Source organism: Mesoplodon bidens (genome assembly GCF_964165515.1).
Source record: "Mesoplodon bidens genome assembly, chromosome: 5".
In the NCBI taxonomy this organism is placed as follows: domain Eukaryota; kingdom Metazoa; phylum Chordata; class Mammalia; order Artiodactyla; family Ziphiidae; genus Mesoplodon; species Mesoplodon bidens.
In genome coordinates this window covers 2,415,094-2,435,294 of record NC_138161.1, presented here as the reverse complement: position 1 = coordinate 2,435,294, position 20,201 = coordinate 2,415,094, and the positions used below count along the sequence as shown (strand labels likewise).

General features: G+C 66.4%; 1 protein-coding gene across 1 annotated transcript in view; it reads left to right on the top strand.

Annotated features, from left to right (window-relative positions):
• Positions 1-19,686, top strand: part of PFKL (phosphofructokinase, liver type) — a 28,271-nt gene extending 8,585 nt beyond the window's left edge. The window contains exons 3-22 of the mRNA XM_081234747.1: positions 1,667-1,744; positions 3,325-3,514; positions 4,166-4,331; positions 4,954-4,998; positions 5,252-5,360; positions 7,348-7,443; positions 8,326-8,418; positions 9,872-9,997; positions 11,081-11,145; positions 11,783-11,846; positions 13,096-13,242; positions 13,613-13,683; positions 14,156-14,243; positions 14,935-15,087; positions 16,615-16,779; positions 17,250-17,311; positions 17,499-17,610; positions 18,256-18,355; positions 18,441-18,546; positions 19,057-19,686. Coding sequence (XP_081090873.1) covers positions 1,667-1,744; positions 3,325-3,514; positions 4,166-4,331; positions 4,954-4,998; positions 5,252-5,360; positions 7,348-7,443; positions 8,326-8,418; positions 9,872-9,997; positions 11,081-11,145; positions 11,783-11,846; positions 13,096-13,242; positions 13,613-13,683; positions 14,156-14,243; positions 14,935-15,087; positions 16,615-16,779; positions 17,250-17,311; positions 17,499-17,610; positions 18,256-18,355; positions 18,441-18,546; positions 19,057-19,204 — 2,184 coding nt within the window. The 3' untranslated portion in view covers positions 19,205-19,686. The remainder of the gene's footprint in view (positions 1-1,666; positions 1,745-3,324; positions 3,515-4,165; positions 4,332-4,953; positions 4,999-5,251; positions 5,361-7,347; positions 7,444-8,325; positions 8,419-9,871; positions 9,998-11,080; positions 11,146-11,782; positions 11,847-13,095; positions 13,243-13,612; positions 13,684-14,155; positions 14,244-14,934; positions 15,088-16,614; positions 16,780-17,249; positions 17,312-17,498; positions 17,611-18,255; positions 18,356-18,440; positions 18,547-19,056) is intronic.
• Positions 19,687-20,201: the final 515 nt, after the last annotated feature.

Genomic DNA, 20,201 nt, shown 5'->3' with positions numbered 1-20,201 from the left:
CAGGTGGGAGTGGAGAAGGCAGAGGAGTGGGGAGGGGAGAGGTGATACCAAGTGGATGGAGGTGTGCAAAGACATTCCAGAAGGTTCCCAGGCCAGGAAAGGAGGGCTGTGTCTGTGAGACTCTGATTCCAGCTGGGAGCACCGCGGGGCTGGGGCGAGGCTGCGCCATGCTGGGGTTTTGCAGACTCAGGGCGGCCTCTTTTGTCGCTGCTTGCTCTGGACAGTGTCTGAGGGTTTTCAGGTTATCTTCCTGCTTCTCTGTGGGGAGGGGGTGGGGGCGGGGGTGTGTGTGTCCTAGTGGCCAAATTCCTGACCGGAGCGAGAGGGGGCGAGAGGGGGCCAGGCCTGGCCTGAGCTGGGGAAGGTAGCTTGATGATCCCTTAGACGGGGGTCTCGTCCTGAGGCCCTTCTCCCAGCTGCTTCCCCCTCTGTTCCCAGGGGTGGGAGCATTTGCCCCGCCCGCCCCCGGGCCCTGCTGCCCAGGACCCTGCAGGCCCCGGTTGATCTAAGGACAAGCGTGGGAACGGAAGAGGCGGGTCGCAGGGCCGAACCCCAGGCAGGAGTGCTGGCTCGCGGCTGCTTCACTGGAGGGGCTGGGAGGGCTGCACGGAGGAGGTGGCCCTGCTCATTTCCGCTCGGCGGTGCCTCGTCTTTTCACCATCTGTGAAAGCACGTGTCCTCTCTCCAGACTGTATAAAGAGCTCCTGCTGATAAGAAGGGGTTGGCCACACGAGAGCGGAAACAGGCAAGACACTGGAATGCTCCGCCCTCGCAGAGGCTGTGCAGGTGGCCTGGGGCTTATGTCATATCCGAAACAGCATGTGTCATCAGGGGAACGCAGGGGAGAAGCCCTGCAGGGACCACATACAGCCTCCGGGATGGAGACCAGCGTGGCCTGGCGCTGGGGGTGGAGCGCTCTGAGTCCCTGGCCGCGTTGCTGATGGACGAGGTGGCCACGGGCGCCTATGGGCACCGTGTGGCAGCGCTGTCGGTGGCTGCTTGCACACCCAGTGACCCGGGAGTCCTTTCCCGGGAGATACGGAGCCCCAAACGGGATCCCTCCAGAATGTCCATCAGCGGTGGACAGGTCATAAACTGTGGGCGTGCGCAGGGGACCCCCGCACGGCAGCAAGTGCAGACACAGTCGCATGTGACCTGGTGGGGCCTTGCAGACGCCCGGCTGAGCGAAAGAGGCCACAGACGCAGTGGGGACGCTGTACTGTCATTTCCGCATCTAATCGGCACCCTTGGGGGGCAGGGCAGCGGGTGTCTCCAGCAGGGAGGGTCCTGGAAGGCAGAGGGGCTGCTGGGCGCTGGGCTGGATCTGGTGCTGACCCGGGCGCGGTGACCCAGCTGCGGCTCGTGGGCACGCGTCCCAGGGCTGCCTGTGACAGGAGCGCTGCCGAGCCAAGTGGTGCTCTGTCTGTAACGCGCTACCCTGCAGGCCCCACAGATCGTGCCTGGGGAGGCGTCTGGGCACCCCGGCCTCTCCCCTGACACCCCTGACCCCAGCAGACCCCGGCTTTGTCCCCCGAGGCCCTGGGGGTGGAGGGGCCTCCGTGCTCAGGACCCCTGGGCCCACTTCCTGCCAGATGGGCTTTTGGCCGAGGTTCCACATGTCCTGCTGCCGTGGGCGCCCGTCTCACGCCTGTCCCCTCACTTTCAGGGCTACGAGGGCCTCGTGGAAGGGGGCGAGAACATCAGGCCAGCCAACTGGCTCAGCGTCTCCAACATCATCCAGCTGGTGAGGCCCGCGGCCCTTCCCGCCACGAGCACGCGTGTGCACCGGGGACATACACAAAGGCACACAGAGGGACACACAGAGGGATACACAGGTGCACACATCAGACACACACAGAGACAGACACACAGGCACGCAGGGGCTCGGCTCCCGGCTGACTGTCGTCCGACCGCCTTGGGGACGCGGGAGTGGGAGGTCATGGGGGTGCGATGGCCCCGGGATGTCTCCGCTTCCAGCTGCGGGCTCTGGGAGGAGGGGGCGCCCTGGAAGAGGCTTGGCCTCAGCAGCCTCTGCGCCTCCCCCGCCTTCCCCTTCGTCATCCTGCTTACTGAGGGTGGGGCGCTGAGCGCCTCGCTGGGGCCAGGGGTTGCCAGGAGCGGGGGTCTTGGCACCAGGTCTCTGTAGGGAGACCGGAGTCCTCCCACAGAGCAGGGACTGCTGTGGGGCACCTGTCACCTGTGTATCCTAAACCACCAGCTGACACCTGCTTATTTAAGAGGCCTGGGTCAGCGGAGCAGTGGGCGACGGGCCTGGACCCTCGGTCATCCAGGCACAGCCAACCCTGCCGTGCCACCCACCCCTCCTGCCCAGGGTGGACGTCCCCAAGGGACCGCGCTCTCCAGGTGCTTGTGGGAGCAGGCCCGTTTGTTGAGCCCTCGATGGTCCAGTGGGGCACGGACAAGCCCTGTTCTTGGGCTTCATCAGAGCCCCCCACCCCGTGTCCTCCTGCTCTGGTGCGGTGCTCCCTGACCCCATCATGGGTGGGGCTGCAGCCTGGGTACCTCGTCCTCCACCCCAGGGGTCCAGGGAGGGCGGCCATCGCACCTCAGGCCTGGATCCAGCCGTTGCTCTGCTCTGAGCCTGTGTCTCAGACACAGGTGGCTGTGGCCTCTGTCCTGAGAGACCGCCCGGGGAAGGAGCTTTAGGCCAAGTGTTAGCTGGGGTGTGAAGCTGCATGAAAGGTGGGCAGGTGAGGATGCGGGGCCGGGCTGGTGTTTGGAGAGAGGTGGGGAGCGTAGAGCACGGGGGCAGCGGGGAGGGGCTCAGGAGGAGGCTGGGCCGGGCCAGGGCCGGCTCTGATCTGCGTTTTCTGTGAAGCCTGGGGCCTGGGGCCCAGCCCGGTGCTCTTGGTGCTCTGGGGAGCAACACGTCATTCCCACCAGCTGGCCGAGCGCAGGGCCGGCAGTTCTGCCTGTGGGCAGGGTCTGGGGAGCCTGGGCTGAGGCTGAGCCGGTGGGGGGGGGGCACGTAGACAACGGCACGAGCTGCCCAGGCACGTCCCTGCGTTGGTGCCCGGCCATGTGGGCCAGAGTACGTGCATGTGTGCGGGTGTGCACGCCTTACACACCTCAGCCTGTTCATCCCTCACCTGTCGAGCTCCCCGAGCCTGACGGCGGGCAATCTCCTCCTTGCACACGAGGACAAAGTCCGGGGGGTCAGGGCGGGGAGGCGGACACCTGCCCAGGCTTCTGAGGAGCCCCTGGACTTGGCCCTCTGTTCCTTGGGGTCTCCCAGGCCGCCCCTGCCCAGTACCCGGGTCCCTCTGGTGCCCCGTTGGCCCAGGCTGCCCCTCCTCCGTGCAGGGCGGCACCGTCATCGGCAGCGCCCGCTGCAAGGCCTTCACCACGCGGGAGGGGCGCCGGACAGCCGCCTACAACCTGGTCCAGCGTGGCATCACCAACCTGTGCGTCATCGGCGGGGACGGCAGCCTCACGGGCGCCAACATCTTCCGCAGCGAGTGGGGCAGCCTGCTGGAAGAGCTGGTGAGCGAAGGTGGGTTGGTGGCGGAGCAGCTGCGGCCGGGAGCAGGCAGGACCGGAGGCAGCAAGATGCTGCGGGGCTGCTGGCCGGGAGGGGGGCCCTGGCCCGAGATCAGGCGGACGCTGGGTGGCTCCAGGAGCCACGGGCCCGGGTTTGGCCGGTAGTGAGGCCTGTGGGGACCCAACGTCGGGGACCCACAGGCAGTGCTGTCTTCCTGATGCCGCATGGCAGTTCCCAGGCTGACTCACCTGCGCAGTGAGTGATTCACTCCCTAGCATGGGTTACGGACTTGTCACAGTTTGCAGAAGTGTGAGAGTTAAAATTTGGTAACATAAGACACAGAGTCCTGGGGGTCACCAGTCGGAAAGTGACCTGTTGGAGCTTCGTTGGTTCTGTGCTGCTCGTGGGGGATCCGGAAGTGAGGGGTGCACTCTCCAGGGCTCCCCTGGACGTCTCCCAGAGGGTGACAAGTCCGTAATCAGCGGTTCAGCCACTGCCGCACGGCCCCAGGACCTCTGCTGCAGGACCTGGGGACCTGACCAAGCTGCACTGCCCAGTGGGCTGGGGGAGGGGGTGGGGATCGGGGTCCGGGCCCCGTGTTGTGGCCAAGGGGGCCGGGTGGGGCCGCTGCGGCTGCACCTGGGCTGGCCTCCTCCTTCCCAGGCAAGATCTCACAGAACACGGCTCAGACCTATTCGCACCTGAGCATCGCCGGGCTGGTGGGTTCCATTGACAACGACTTCTGCGGCACCGACATGACCATCGGCACGGACTCGGCCCTGCACCGCATCATGGAGGTCATCGACGCCATCACCACCACTGCCCAGAGGTGAGTGAGGCCCGCAGCCCCCCGCCCAGCCAGGCCACCAGGCAAGCAAGCCTGGGATCCCGTCTCCCGGCGAGGGGCTGAGGCTGCCTTTCTGCAGGGTCAATGGCTTGTCAGCGTAATTCCATCCCTAGGAGCCTGTACTGGCTGCCCCCAGCCCCCAGGTCGGGGGAGACTTACAGTGGGGTGAGCAGAGGGGCTTGGGGGTCTGGTCCCCACCCTGCCAGGTTGTCCCGAGCCCTAGGTGGGCAGTGGCTCTGACAGGTCTCCTACGGCCCTGGGGCAATGGTGCACCCCACAGGGGGTCCTCAGGCTGCGGGCTGGTGACGGCCAGGCCCCAGCAGGGTGAATGGCCTTCAGCCTCAGGAGCAAAGATCGGTGAAAACCAGCGTGAAGCTGGCCGTGAGCCCGAGACAGAGGTGGCCCTTCGCCCAGGGCCTTGGCCGCCCTGGGAATGACCAGGGCTGTCTGTCCTTGGGCTGCTCCTGCGTCCTCTGTCTCTCCTGGGCACGCCCTTGGCAGAGCTGGGGCCATGGGTGGTGTGGCACGAGAGGCCACGCTTCGTGGCTCAGCTCCGCTCAGGGGGACTTTGCACTGATGCCCTCTGCCCTTTCCACATCCACAGCCACCAGAGGACCTTCGTGCTGGAGGTGATGGGGCGGCACTGCGGGTAAGGGGGCTGCCCGGGTCAGCCGGGGGGCCCGGGGCTTCGGGGCAGTGGGAGCAGGGTGCAGCGCCTCCAGGGCTCCTGGCATGTGGCAGGTGCTCACTTGACACTGGGTGTGAGAGCCGGGGTGTGGGGAGTCCTGACTGTGGGGCTGGGTGCTGCTCAGAGCTGTACCTCTCCTGTGACCCAGGGACCGGGCCCGTGGTGTCGGGTCGGGGCCCACCTACTGCAGCCCCTCGCCCTCCCACCCCTCCAGGTACCTGGCCCTGGTGTCCGCCCTGGCCTCGGGGGCCGACTGGCTGTTCATCCCTGAGGCGCCGCCCGAGGACGGCTGGGAGAACTTCATGTGTGAGCGGCTGGGTGAGGTGAGGGCCCAGGGGTCTTCTCCCAGGGTCCCTGCCGTGAGCTGCGTGGCCCGTGTCCCCGAGAGTGTCCCTGGGGTCACGTGGCCAGCTTTGGCTGATTCACTTCCCTCTGGTTCAGCAAGCATCCCCCCTGGGGGCGGCACCGCAAGGAGTGGAGAGGGCTTCGGTGCCAACGCTGATAGACACACCCGGGGGCTGCCCCGGAGCGCAGAGGGGCCTGAGGGGGACACTCACCACTGCCTCAGGCTCGGCTCCGCGTGGTCAGTCCTGACATGGGCGAGGGGCGGGAGCGGGGACACGTTTCAGCTGGCTCCCTCGGGCCCTGACCGCTGAGCCTGGGCAAGGGGAGGTGGCTTTGTGAAGATGGGTGGACGGGAACCTGGGGCAGTGGCTCCAGCAGAAGAGGCTGTGGAGGCGGGAGCAGATGGGGGGCTGAGGCCTCATCCAGGAGAGATGAGCAGGGGTGCCTGAGAGGGGGTGCCTGGAACGCGGCTCTCCAGGCCCTTCAAGATGGAGTTGGGGGGCTCTGGCACAGAACAGGCAGATACTCTGCCCTGGGCATCCCTGAGGCCCCCCAACTAGGATAGGCTGGCCCCTTGGCTAGGCCAGTGGTGGACGGGAGGGCTGTGACGGGGGGGAGAGGTGCCTTCAGATCAGGGGTCGGGGGGCACTCGAGGGCTGTGGTCTGGGTTCAAGGCAGGGGAGCCCCTGAGACTGTGTGCCCAAGTTCACACTCGGGCCCAGTCTGGGGCCCTAACGGGCTCTGTCTACCCCCAATGTCCTCTGCATCCTGGCCCAAGGGCAGGACGAGTGTGGAGGCTGCCCGGGGCCGGGCCTTTTGTTTGTTCTGTTGTCCTGGGAGGTCAGTGCCAGGCCCTATGTTTCCTGAGGGAGGCGGGCGGCCCGGGGCTGGCTCTAGAGCGTCGCTGTCCCCATGTGACCGAGGTGGTGGCATCATTCCCGTCCACTGCCAGACGCTGCTCTCCCCACCTCCCACTCACACCCCAGGGTTCTGTACCCCTGCCCAGGGCAGTGGGAGGGGCCAAGGGTCATGACTGGCTTCTGGAACCTTCCCCAGTGAAGACAAGGATAGGGCCGAGCTGAGCCTGGCAGCGAAGCTGGCCAGAGACCTCTGTCCTCTCCTTGGGGGGAGTCCTTGCACCCCCGGGTGGCCTTGTGGGCTCGCCTGGGTAGAGGGGAGCTCTGGTGGTGATGGTCTCTGGCTGACCTCGGCCTTGGCCTACTTGCTGAGAACTTGGGGCTGCATCTTCCTGGAAGTGGCCTGGACTCAGGCCTGGCCTCACATCCTGGTTCTTTCCTGCTCTGTGTAAAGCCCTCGCCCCACCCCGCCCCAGGGTTCCCTGAGCTTCAGTTTCCCCACCTGTTACATGCAGATGTCTCCCTCTGTCCTGCCCACCTCCTGGGCTGCAGCGAGTAAGGCTGAGGGAGGTGTGGTCTCTTCTGGCTGTCTCGCTTCACTGCACCACCCCCACCTCCTCCAGGCAGCCCTCCACTCCTGGCTCCCCCGCCCCTCTGTACCCGGGTCCTGCAGGAGCTGCTCTGACCCTATCTTTCTCTCTAAGCCTCTTCGGGTGCTGTGGGACAGACATCTGAGGCTGGTGGATGAGGGTGAACCCCACAAACATTTGTTGAGGAAATAAATAAGCAAAAAGTACTTTCAAATCCCCAAAGAGCTTTGTCTTTGTAACAGTTAGGTGACGCTAATTCGTCCATCACCAGCTGATGGAGGAAATCTTCCCTCAGGCCGGGGAGGGGGAGGGGAAGGGGGAGGAGGAACCCTCCAGTCCCCCAGTCTCTGCCCCCAGGAGGGGCAGGGGGGTCCTGGCTCACCCACCTCAGTCCACCCGTCGCCCGTGTGAGCCCCGCGGCGTGGAGCCTGGGGCCTGGGGAGGGCTTGCGGCTCGCGGCCGTGTCTGGGGCGGGGTCTGCGGGCTGGCGGCTGAGCCCCGCCGCATCTCTGACCCAGACTCGGAGCCGAGGGTCCCGACTGAACATCATCATCATCGCCGAGGGCGCCGTCGACCGCAACGGGAAGCCCATCTCATCCCGCTACGTGAAGGACGTGAGTGGGCGGGGGCCTGGGTCACGTGGGGTGGGCGGGGCCTTGGGGAGGGGGCTCCCCTTTATCTCCAGTCCCCAAGTGCTCTTGCTGGGGCCCCACCCCCAGCTCCTGGAGGGAGCTTTCTTGTCCCTAACGATAGCCAGATGTGGGGTGGGTGCGGCCGGGACCCGAGAAGCCGTGGCCCCTCTGAGGATGAGGTGTGGTTCCCACCTGCTGGGAACCCGCAACGCTCTGGTTTCCAGTCTTCATTCAGATCATCCCCCATCCTAGGGGCCCCGTCCAGCCCCCCAACAGCGTCCCAGTGACAGGGTCCAGCCCCTGCCAGCCCCCCATTGATGGGAGCCCACTGCCTATCCAGTACCAGATTCATAACAGAACAGCTTTGGGGGGAATCCTTTGTCCCGGTGAGCAGCACCCACCTGCCGGGTTCTGCCCAGGGCCCGGGGCCCCTGTCCCCCAGCACAGCCCCTGGGAGCCTCCACGCCCCTCACTTTGGCCGCCCACCCTGTCCTTGAGCTCCCAACCAGGTGCTGCCAGGAGCCGGCCCCTCCGCTGACCCTGTGCTTCCTGCCACAGTTCCTGGCAAGGCCTGACCCACAGGGGCTGGAGACTGTGATGAGCTCCTGCAGCCAGCACGTGTGGGAGCACACGCCCACACACTCACATGGAAAAACACACCCACACACACAGGAGCACACGTGCTCACGCTCAGGCTGTAGGCGTGAACCCTGGGCTGGCTCTGTGGGGCCCCTGGGGAGCTGACACCCTGAAATCCCTGAGGCAGGGTGGGAGGGGGAGGGGAGAGGGCTGGGGGCCACGGGGTGGTGGGACAGTGGATTAGAGCGACAAACTCAGGGACCCCCTTTCTGTCCCCACGAGCAGCTAGTGGTCCAGAGGCTGGGCTTTGACACACGAGTGACCGTGCTGGGCCACGTGCAGAGGGGAGGGACCCCCTCGGCGTTCGACCGCATCCTGGTAGGTGGGGCGTCACCCCGGTGCTGGGTGTGCTGCACTGGTGGCGTGGTGGGTGTGCAAGCGTGGGTGTGCGTGAGCATTTTTTCACTGCTGCTGGTGCTTGTGGGTGAGACCACGGCCTGGCAGCCTAGGCCGCACCCTCCTGGCGATGGCTTTAGCAGGACCTTGGGAACGGAGGGTGGGGTGAGCAGCAGGTCGATGTCTGGTTGTTCTGAGTCTGGCCTATGGCCTGGGTGCCCAGCTGCAGGGCCTGGGTGCCGAATCCTGATTACTGCTGGTCCCACCCCACCCTCTGCAGGGTGGGAGTCATGCTGCAGGCCCACAGGGACAGGGCCCGGGGCCAGGGAGGCCCCGAGGTGGTGAAGCACCCGCCTGTGAGGCGCTGGTCACCGGGGCTGGGGGCTGAAGACTGCAGGGCTGGCCGGAGCGGTGCCTGGGCCACTGTGCTGGGTGAGGCCGGGTGACCAGTGTGGGCCTGGAGGAGCCGCTGGACCGAACCTCTCCCAGGAAGCCTCAGTGCGTCCCCATCCACACAGAGCAGTGGGGACACTGACCTCAGAGGGTGTCTGGCCCCAGGGGTGCACTCGGGACGGGGGGTCAAGCACTGGCCCTCCACCAGGCCTGGCTGTCGAGTGCCAGCATGGGCCCAGGGTCTCACCTGGTGGCAGGAGAATGGGCTGACCTGCTGGTTTTGCAGATGGTGGAGACACCGGAGGCCTGGGTTGGCGACAGAGGGGCGCCAGAGGCACAGCTTAGTGCTGGTCCCCGAGCCCAGGTCCTGCAGGGCGACAGCTGCACACAGTGGGTTCCAGGAGAGTGGCCGTCACACGGTTCCCGAGGGACACAGGAACTTTCTCCTGGGCTGTTCCCGGCACCAACTTGACCAGTGTGGGAGGCCAGGGGCGCGGTCTGGGGGCGCGGCGGAGGCAGAGGACGCCAATGTCTCACCGAGCTGAGCCGCGGGCCTTGGTCTCTGGTGTGCCTGTCTGTTCCCGTTGGCCGTGGCAGGACCCCTGTTTGTGATCTGTCTCCATGGAGGGCGGTCCTTACCTGACCTGTTTTAGCTGGTCCGGCCCGCCAGCCCATGCCCAAGTTTGCACACACACCAGGACAGCTGTGACAAAGGAGCCCTAAGCGAGAAACTTCGTCATAGAGAACTCTGGAAACCGCGGTCCAGCCCTGGCCCTGCCACTGCAACCCCGGGGTGCAGGGGCCACGCCCTCCTAGCAGGGCCGGCTGAGGCCCGGTGAAATGGTGCCGGGGGGCTGCTGTGAAACGTGGTCATGCTCAGTCACCATTTCTAGAATAAATAGTGTCCCTTACTCCAGAAGTTTCTAGCGTGTGCGTGTGCATGTGCGTGTGGCTCTGAGAGCCGAGGGCGTGTGCGTGGCGTGGGGCTGGCTCCGTGCCCCCTGCGCCTGCCTGAGCCCCGCCTGCCCCTCTCTCCGCCCAGAGCAGCAAGATGGGCATGGAGGCGGTGATGGCACTGCTGGAGACCTCGCCCGACACGCCGGCCTGCGTGGTCAGCCTCTCCGGGAACCAGTCCGTGCGGCTGCCCCTCATGGAGTGTGTGCAGATGGTGAGCACCCGCCTGCCCGGGCGCCGGCGTGGGGGCTTCCCAGGGAGGTGCCTGGGGCTCTCGTGCCCCCTTCCCACCACACCCCGGCACTGCCTGTCCTTTCAGGCCTCTCAGGGCCCAGTCAGCAGGCCTGCTGCAAGCCCCCGCCCCCCGTCCCCCTGGGAGCCCTGCCGCTCCTCCATGCGTGCTACATGGAGCGGGCGGCAGGTGCGTCGCACCTTCTGTTGTGGGCCCCCTTCCGAGTGTGTTGCTGCGCCCCCCTGCGGGCCTCAGGGTATCCGAGGCCTGCAGTCCTCCAGGTGGGGGAGGGAGGTGTGAGCACATCCCCAAGGTGCCCCTAAGGTAAGACAAGCCCGAGACAGGTGTGGGAGCTGCAGGGAGCTGAGGAGCCCTGGGGAGCCCGTGGGGGGCCTGGGGGCGTAGCTGGGGGGAGCCCAGGACACTTAGCTTCCCAGAGCCAGTGGCCTGGGACAGACTGGCTTTGCAAACTGGGCAAGGTGGGGCTCTGGGGCTAGGATGGGAGGGGGAGGGGGAGCAGGTGGCCAGAGCCGCCGGGACATCTCATGTGGTCGGAGCAGGGGCCACGGGAGCGGGGAGTGGGGAGCAGAGAGAGGCTGAGAGGCTGGCTGTGGGGACACTGGGGTGCGGGGCTCGGTAGGTTTGGGGGGCCCTGCAGCTGGGGGCAGAGCAGGGCCTTCCCAGGGGAGGTGGGCTGGCGCGGGAGAGGGGCCTCCCTGGCGCTTCTCCTGGAAGATCCTCCTGCGGCGACTTCCCCTGGGCCCCGCTTTCGGGCAGGCTGGTCGCCAGTGGGTGGCGGGTCTGGGGGCCGGAGCAGCCTCACCCTTCGTTCCTAGGCCCTGGCTGCCCCCCACCCCCTTCCCAGGGCTGAGGAGGCGCGAGGCCCGGGTGCCCCTTCCAGGGAGGGGAGGACCTGGCAGGCCAGGTGGGGTCCCCTCGGCCCCTCAGCCCTCTCGATTCCGGCAGTGACAGCTGCCCGGTGGGTCTGGGACAGGCCCCCCGCGTTGGGCTCAGATGCATGTGCCAGGCCTCCGCCTCCAGGCTGTGCATCTTGTTTTCTTTAAGACCAAGGAGGTGCAGAAGGCCATGGACGAGAAGAGGTTTGAGGAGGCCATCCAGCTCCGAGGCAGGTGAGGGCCTGGGGGGCCTGGTGCTGGGCAGCTGTCTGCTCAGTGGGGCCCACAGCAGACTCTGAGTGGCTCGCACACGGCCACCCCCCGACACGGGGATGTGCCCACCTGCAGAGGTGGCGCTCTGAGACCCTCCTCCTAGGGCGTGCATCGTGTAGGAGGGACAGGGCCCGACAGTGTCTGAGGAGTAGGCAGGCTGTGTGGATGCGCCCCGCAGGGCTGGCGGGGCCTGCAGGGCGCTGGGGGGATGGGGGGACACAGCACAGGGAGGGCACCTGGGAAGGGGGAGGGGGAGACTACAGAAGGCAGCAGCAGGCAGGCCCGAGGGGCCAGGTCAACTGGCCCTGCAGGTCTGCTTCCTGTGGTTCCCGTGGCAACGCTTCCTGCCCCGCTGCGGAGCTGCCGAGCCCACGCAGGCTGAAAGCGGGCGCTCGCTTTGCAGAGAGGGGCGTTGGGATCGCGTGTCCGTGGGGGTCTCTGCCGCCCGGCAATGGCGCCCAGCCAGGGTCCGTGGCGACAAGAGTGGGGAGGTGGGCCGCACCCGTGTCCAGTTCCTCTGAGGCTGTGCTGCCGGCCCCGTGCTGTGCTGAGCTGTTCGGCTGTGGGCTGCGCCACGCATGACCCGCTTCCTTTCCAGGAGCTTTGAGAACAACTGGAACATTTACAAGCTGCTTGCGCACCAGAAGATCTCCAAGGAGAAGGTGAGGGCCAAGCCGCAGAGCCCACACCTGGCTGCGCCCTCGGCCTCCTCTCGCCTGTCCTGCCACCCCGCTCAGGGAGCGGGGAGCTGGCCCCACTGAGCCAGGACCCTCCCTCCTGTCTGGGGTCTGAGCTGTGAGCTGAGAGTACCAGACCTGGCCTCTGCTTGACCAGCAGGTCCCAGACAGGCCTGGGGATTACGCTGGCCCGTTGCTTATCAAACGGCTGGAGGAATTTAAGTCAGGAGAGGAGGTTTAACTCAGCAGACGAGTGATGCAGTGTTAGGACACGTTCTGAAATAGCTCAAACCCTCAGGAAATGGACTCTCTTGAAACTAAAGATGACGGCAGGCTTCGTTTCTGAAACCACAAGGACAAGGAAAGGGTCCCACCAAGACAGTCTTGGACGGTGGGGTCCTGGCCCCCCATTTATCCCGGGAGCTGGTCAGGGGTGGGCAGCGGCTTCTGACAAGGCAGGGTGGTCCCCACATCCCCTTCCAGAACCACCTGGGGCATAACCACCTCGGGTGCGTCAGGCTGTTATTACCAGGACCCACTAGAGCCAGGCTGCCCAGCAGAGCCGGTGGCCACACGTGGCTGCGGAGTGCTGGCAACATGGCTGTCCTAGTGAGGTGTGCCTGCATGCCACGCGGGTGCAGGTTCTGGGGAGCAGCAAGGGAAACGGGCGTGGAGGCGCCCGACAGCAATGTCTTACGTTGCTTCCGGGTTGAGGTGCTGACGTGTTGGTTCTGTCGGGTTCCAGCAGCCCTGGGACTGAAAGCATCGCCTGCTTCCTGGCACTTCCTTACCGTGGCTGCGGTGGCCCCCTTCCCTCCACGCACCTGTGCAGCTCGCCAGGGACTTTCTGGGGTGCTGCTGCCCTGAGCCCTGAGCGTGGGGTGGTTGCCCAGGGCTTCCAGGCAGGCGCTGACTCTGGCCTGAGCCACTGCTGCCCCCGCGAGCCGCGCTTGGCCGACAGCAGCCCGAGTCCCGCTCCTACCTTTGGCCGAGGACTTTGCAGTAGTGAGCGGGGCCTGCACCGTAGCTCATGTGGTCTTGGGCAGAGCCTTGTGGTGTCAGGAGGGCAGGTCTTTGTCATGCCCGGGGGAGTCCCATCTCTGGACCGTGTCCAGGCTGCCACGAGGACTGGGGCCTCTTCTCTGGAAGCGGCTCTCTGCTGACATCTGTCTGGGTCGGCAGTCCCCCGCCCCGCCCCTGTGCTCATGCCCTTGTCTCCCCACCTTCTCTGAAGACCGGCTTCTCCCTGGCCATCCTGAACGTGGGGGCCCCAGCGGCCGGCATGAACGCGGCCGTGCGCTCGGCGGTGCGTACCGGCATCTCCCAGGGCCACACGGTGTACGTCGTGCATGACGGCTTTGAAGGCCTGGCCAAGGGGCAGGTAGGTGTAGCCGTGCCTGAGGCCGGGTGGGGGACGGGGCCTGCGGTGGTGGACCTGTGTGTCTTTGGTCAGTTTATGACGTGTCCCCGGCTTGCTTACAAGCAAACAAGTACCAAGGGGCTCGCGATGTGGGTATAAAGGCCAGGCCAGGTCCTCTCCTTGGGGTGGAGTGGGAGCAGCTGGTTCCACTTTAGCCTGGCCCAGGCCCCGAGACCCCGCTCTGACCTGTGGTAGGACGGTCAGTGCCAGGCACGACCTCTGTCCCCCCTCCCCCAAGGACGTGCTCTCCCTGAGGACAGGTCCATCACCTGAGGAGGGGTGGGCCAGCGCCCCTGGCCTGCCCCCCTGAAGCCGTGCCTCCCCCCTGCAGGTGCAAGAAGTGGGCTGGCATGCTGTGGCTGGCTGGCTGGGGCGTGGTGGCTCCATGCTGGGGACCAAGAGGTGAGCACCTGGCTACCGAGGGCAGCAGGGGGCTGGGATGCAAGGGAAACCAGCCCTGTGGCCCTGGGCTAGGTCTCCTCTGGCTGGTGGCCTGTCCAGAGCGGGACACAGACCCTCCTGCCTGGGGCTTCCTGGCCAAGAGCTCACTTGAAGTCACCTGTGTGGAGGAAGGCTGCTCAGGCGGCTCCACACCTACAGAAGGGATCCCCTCGGGCAGGACGTGAGGCTCACAGCCAGGTTGTCGAGAGGGCAGTGGCCAGTGCCCAGCAAGGGCATTGAATAGGTGCCAGGCTGCTGGTGGGCCCCGCCGCCCCCCTGTGCCTCACCTTTGCCTCCACCTCTAATTGGGAATCCCACCGCCACGCCCCAGGCCTGCCTTCTCCCGAGGTCAGGCACGGTGCGGACGTGGGTCCTTCCAGCCTGGCGTTCTGTACAGATGCAGCACGTCCATCTGATTTATCTCCCACTGCAGGACACTACCCAAGGGCTACATGGAGAAAATTGTGGAAAACATCCGCATTCACAACATCCACGCCCTGCTGGTCGTCGGAGGCTTCGAGGTGAGGGGGCGGCTGCAGGGGAGCAAGCGGGGGTGGAGGAGACCCCAGGGTGTGGGCCGCCGAGGTGGCCCTTCCGGAAGCCCCGCGTGCAGGAGGTTACCGTGAGCCAGCTGGACTGATGGGGCCACCAGGGTGAGTGTGGAGGGGCTGGTGAGGAGGGGGAGAGGGGAGGGAGGGGGGAGGAGGGAGGAGAAGGAGGGGGGAGGGGCAGCTCTGACCGCAGGGGAGGGGCAGTGGGGGTGGGATGGCCCAGGCAGGAGGGGTGAGTGGCCTCAGCCTCCCGCTGCTGAGGTGGTGGTCCAGCGCGTCTCGGCGGAGTTCTGGGCGGTGGGGGCCCGTCGGCGTGATGCAGGGGCATGGTCAGCCCCCGTAAATGACAGATACCCACGCCTGCCCTTTCCTGAAGGAGCCCAAGCCCCCGCAGACCGCATGGAGTGGGCTGGGGTCAAGGCGGGGTGGGCGGGCCTCCTTCCTGTCCTCCTCGGAGTCCAGTTTCCCCAGTGAAGGCGGCTGCAGAGCTCCTGGGTGGGGCCCGCCTGGTCTCGGTCCTGGGGTGTGGCAGGTGGGCCCAGACGCCCATTGCCAGCCACACAGCCTGGAGCAGGACCCAGGGGCCCCTCCTCCTGCCTCGTCCGGCAGCACGGCCTCTCCGGGGCTGGCCCTGAGCCCCCCCACTCCCCGATTCCTGCAGGCGTACGAGGGGGTGCTGCAGCTGGTGGAGGCCCGCGAACGCTACGAGGAGCTCTGCATTGTCATGTGTGTCATCCCCGCCACCATCAGCAACAACGTGCCGGGCACCGACTTCAGCCTGGGCTCGGACACCGCCGTCAACGCCGCCATGGAGGTGGGGCATGGGGCCGCTGCCCCCACCTAGGCCGGCAGTGGGCGGACGGGGCGCCTGGGAGGGGAGAGCGCCCAGAGGGGCTGCCGAGGGGTGGGATGGGGTGCGGGGCCCCCACCGAGGCTGGCGGCCTGCATGGGGAGTGGGCAGGACCCGGCTGCCCCCGAGGTCTCAAGGATGGCAGGGAGGGTGTGACTCTGGGGTCATCAGGGTGTGAGGATGACGGTGGTCAAGGCTGCTGCTGACCTAAGTGAGCTTCTGTACTGGTGTGGACATCGGGCCACGGTTCTGTCCGGTGAAGCAGCCACACGTGGCTCTGGGGGAAACCCAGGGCTCCGGCTGGGACGTGGGAGGGTGGGAGGTGGGAGCCCAGGTCCTGGAGGAGTCCCAGCAGGCTGGCGCCACCAGGGGCTCTCTGGGGGCATCCCCACCGCTGTCCCCACCCTCTAGACCTTTCCCACCTTCGACTGTGACCCCACATGAGCCCAGCTTCCCCAGGGGTTCAGCACCTCCGTTTTGGGGGGGTCTAAAGCTGGAAGGGGGCATGTTGCTCAATCAAGTGCTGCGTGTTTTTAGATGGAGGAGAAAATACAAGTGAAACAAGAGGCTAGAGGAGATCCTACCCCACCCCCATCTCCTGACCCAGAGTCCCATGATCCTCAGGGGTTTTCTTTGAATTTAACTCCCATCTGAACTGGCTGTGGGTCGCCCACGGCCCCTCTGAACCTTCTGGTGCCCCTGCCCCTCGCCAGATGAGGGAGGACAGGGTTCGCTTTTAATTTGCGGCTCTGATTTCTGGTTGAGTATTTTTCCATATGTTTACTGCCCATTTGTCAGGGGTTTTTTTTGAAATGATCTTTTTCCACCATTTGCCTATTTTTCTCTGGGCACGTTTTCTTTTTTATTTGTAAACGTTCTTTACATATGTAGGCGGTAGACCCTTTGCCAAACATTGCAGCCGTTTCCTCCACTTTGCTCTTCCTCTGTTACCTGGGGTTTATCCTCATAGTTCAGACACCAGTAACCTACATACCTGTTTTATTTCTGTTTCCTCAGTTCTTTATTTAATGCTTGAATTTCATTGAACTCTTCAGTTAGGATTGTCATCACTTGTCGTGTTACCATTAGCGTCTGCAGAGCACGTACTTCACGTGTCGTCAGGGCCCCTGTTTACGAAGACCCTGCCGTGGCAGAGTGTCTTCCCCCGTTGGCACATGAGCAGATTAAGGCCCAGTGTGTCCCTGGCCCAAGGTCAGGGAGAGCCTCCTAGAGCGTCCCTGGCCCCTACCCACTAGATGCTAGTGACACCCACCTGGTCCTGGGGGCACAAACACCCGGGCTGGGGACCCAATTCTGTGTGGCCGCGTGGAGGGCGTGTGGTGAGGGCTGCCAGTGCCCTGGGCACATAGGGCAAGGGCTGTCCCAGCCGCTCCTGATCTTCAGTCACATTGGGAGAGAGACCGGGTCCCTGCAGTGTCCTGGGTCCCCGCGGTCCAAGGGGAGGGCTCTGACCCGCACCCTGGCCCTCAGAGTTGTGACCGCATCAAGCAGTCGGCCTCGGGGACCAAGCGCCGTGTGTTTATCGTGGAGACCATGGGGGGCTACTGTGGCTACCTGGCCACTGTGACCGGCATCGCTGTGGGGGCCGACGCCGCCTATGTCTTCGAGGATCCCTTCAACATCCAGGACTTAAAGGTGAGCCGAGCCCGTACCTTTCTCCCGGCCAGGCTGAAGGGGCCCCTCCTGAGACACAGGGGAGCAGGCCTGCAGAGGAGACGGGGCCCCTGCCAAGCAGCCACGGCCCAGCAGGCTGGGGGCTCGCTGCCTTCGAGGGGACACGTCCCGTGAGCCTCTGCACCCCTTCCCTGATCCCGGGCAGTGCCCCTGCCGCCCTGTGGCCTCCGTGGCCACCCCCGCCCCCGGCCCTCCCCCTGCGGCTTCACGGTCCAGCCACAGGCCCACATCTGCACCACCCACACAGCCCTCCAGCAACCGCAGCCGGTTCCCGTGCCCGTCCCCCCGCCCCCAGGCTGATCTGGGTCTTCTCAGCCCCACCTGTTGGCTAGTCCGGAATCGGCCCTCCCAGACAGCCTCAGGCTGCGGGAAGGGGTGTGCAGTGCTGGCTGCTGCCCCGACTCCGCTCAACCCAGGTCTTCACCCCACAGGCCAACGTGGAGCACATGACCGAGAAGATGAAGACAGACATCCAGAGGGGCCTGGTGCTCCGGTGAGGCTGCTGGGCCAGCCCGCAGGGTCCAGCAGGGGGGGCAGCTGGGTGGAGCAAGGCTGGGGGGCTTAGGAAGGAGTGGGTGGGGTCGGGCTTTCCTGTGAGCCTGTGGCCCGGCCCGGAGGGGCTCAGCCTCCAGGCGAGGCTCAGGCCTCCCCTGCCGCTCCCACCCCCTTACTCTTCCCAGAAACGAGAAGTGCCATGAGTACTACACCACGGAGTTTCTGTACAACCTGTACTCCTCCGAGGGGAAGGGCATTTTCGACTGCAGGACTAACGTCCTGGGCCACCTGCAGCAGGTACGGGGTGGGGGAGCACGGATTCCGTGGAAGGCTGCTCCCTGGCCCCCGGCCCCCAACTGTGCCCGGGCCGACGGGTCCCAGGAGGCCATGGCAGGATGAGGACCCGTCTCTGTGCCCCTCCTCATGGGGCACCTGGCTGTAGGTGCCCCTTCATCCTCACACCCCTGAGCAAGGCTTGTGTCCTGCCGAGGCCTCAGCCTGAGGAAGGGGCGTGGCCGGGAGCCACCTCCACCCTGACAAGCCCCTCCCCTTCTGGCCCCCTGGAGGCCCTGCAGGAAGCCCGCGCTGTGGGTTCCAAGCAGACTGAGGGCCGTGTGCACCCCTAGGGCTCCCCTCTCCCGGGGGTCTTTGCTCACTGGTGGTGGGACCTGCCTGCCGGATGCCGGGGCCCCCTGAGGCCCTCCAGTCAATGAGTAGGCAGCCCACTGCCCGGCCTCTGGAGGTGGCTTTTAGGGGTTTTTAGAGGTGGGACGGAGAAAGGGGCCGGAGTGCTGCAGGTCGAGGGGACGGGGTGTCAGCCCAGCAGGGCTCACCTGAGGTCACGGCAGGGCCTGGTTGCTGGGCTCGGGCCAGGGCTCGGCTGCCTGAGGCCCAGCTCCTCCCTGAGGGCCAGAACCTGGCCTCATCCACTGTGTGTTTCAGGGCGGGGCTCCCACCCCCTTCGACCGGAACTACGGCACCAAGCTGGGGGTGAAGGCCATACTCTGGATGTCCGAGAAGCTGCGGGCAGTCTACCGCAAGGGTGCGTGAGGGAGGTGGTGGCTAGCGCGACCTGTCCCCGCAAGGGCCCTGGGTGTGGGGCTGCCAGCACGTGCCTGTGTCCACAGGGCGGGTCTTCGCCAACGGCCCCGACTCGGCTTGCGTGATCGGCCTGCAGAAGAAGGCGGTGGCCTTCAGCCCTGTCACCGAGCTCAAGAAGGACACCGACTTTGAGTGAGTCCCAATGAAGGCGGGTGGACCGCCGGGCCCAGACCTGCCTGGACCCCTGATCCCACAGGGCCGCCCGGTCCCCACGCCCGGGGCTGACCCCGGGTCCCTGTTCCTCCCGACGGGGCAGAGAGTGAGGGTGGGGTCAGCCATGGCCGGGTCTGCGGGCGCTCGCGGTCTGCCGACCCCTCCTGGGGGCGGGGGCCCCGGCACCTCTGAAGCGCAGTGGCCGGAGCTAGCCTCCACATGTCCCGGGTCCTGAGGTCCAGGTGTCCCGAGGGGGCGTGCGGGGCCCAGGTTGGGGCAGTGGCCCGGGAGCTGCCCCGCCCCGCCGCTGGCCCCACCTGCCCCGCCCCCTGGCCCTGACCCCGCCCCGCCGCAGGCCCCGCTCCCGCCCCTGACCGTGTCCCGGCCCGCCGCTGGCCCCGCCTGCCCCGCCTGCCCCGCCCCCTGGCCCTGACCCCGCCCCGCCGCAGGCCCCGCTCCCGCCCCTGACCGCGTCCCGGCCCGCCGCAGGCACCGCATGCCCCTGGAGCAGTGGTGGCTGAACCTGCGGCTCATGCTGAAGATGCTGGCGCACTACCGCATCAGTATGGCCGACTACGTGTCCGGGGAGCTGGAGCACGTCACCCGCAGCACCCTCAGCATCGAAACAGGCTTCTGAAGCCGCGTCCCTGCCCCGCCCCGGCCTGCTCCCGCCTCTCCCCCGCTCACCTGCCCCCACTTTGGAGCCTGGGCTACTGCCGCCTGGAGCCTGCGGGCAGGCGGCGGGGGGTGCGCCCTGGCTCCGGGACTCCCACGGCCCCAGATCCCGCCTGCTGTCCGCTCGGCCCTCCCCCAGGACAGGGCACCCTGGGCACCCACCTTCCAGCGCAGGGGTATGTGGGGGCGTCCGTGCTGGGACACCGCCGCCCCTCGGTCTCGGTACCCATGTGGCCCGGAGCCTCTCCCCAAGCCGGCCGTGCACCCTCACCAGCCCTGGGGGCGCAGCAGCCTGGGTCTCTGTGCAGAGGGTGGGGACGTGCCCCGGCGCGCCTCACTGTGGCCCTCCCCCTGTGTGCACTGGCCGCAGGGGCTGAGCAGCGCTTGTCACCTTTTTTAGAAATAAAGTCACCCCGACTGTGGGGTGCTGTTAGTCTCGGGAAAGCAGGGCCTCTGGAACCTTCCAGGGAGGGTGGGCGGGCTGGTGGTTGGTAGCCCCCCACCTGCACACACGGGTCTGGGGGCCTCCTCTGGGCTCGGGGCTGAGCCCGGTCTCAGGGACACGCGCCCTCTGGGGCCGCACCCTCATCCCAGGACCAGCAGCCCCTGTCCATGTGATGAGCTGAGCCCCCCCATCCTGCGGGGTGACCTGGGCCCCCCAACCCCGTCCTGAGGGGTGACAGGCCTGGCCTCCCCCCACCTCTTGGGAGGACTTCTGAGCCTAGTTCTTAGGCCCCAAGTCCGACCCGGAACGTTCCCCCCGACTCAGCCTGGGGTCTCAGAAGCAGAGCCCAGGATCCCGGGGCAGGTGGCTGAGGGCAGGCGTCCCTTGCTCCGCAGTGTGGCGCTGGCACCAGCGTCCTCGGAAGGACGAGCTGGATGTTGACCTCGTGGTCTGTGCTTGGCAGGTCCCCGTCACCCCTGCGCAGGCTGCCCATCCACGTGTGTTCCCACTGCAG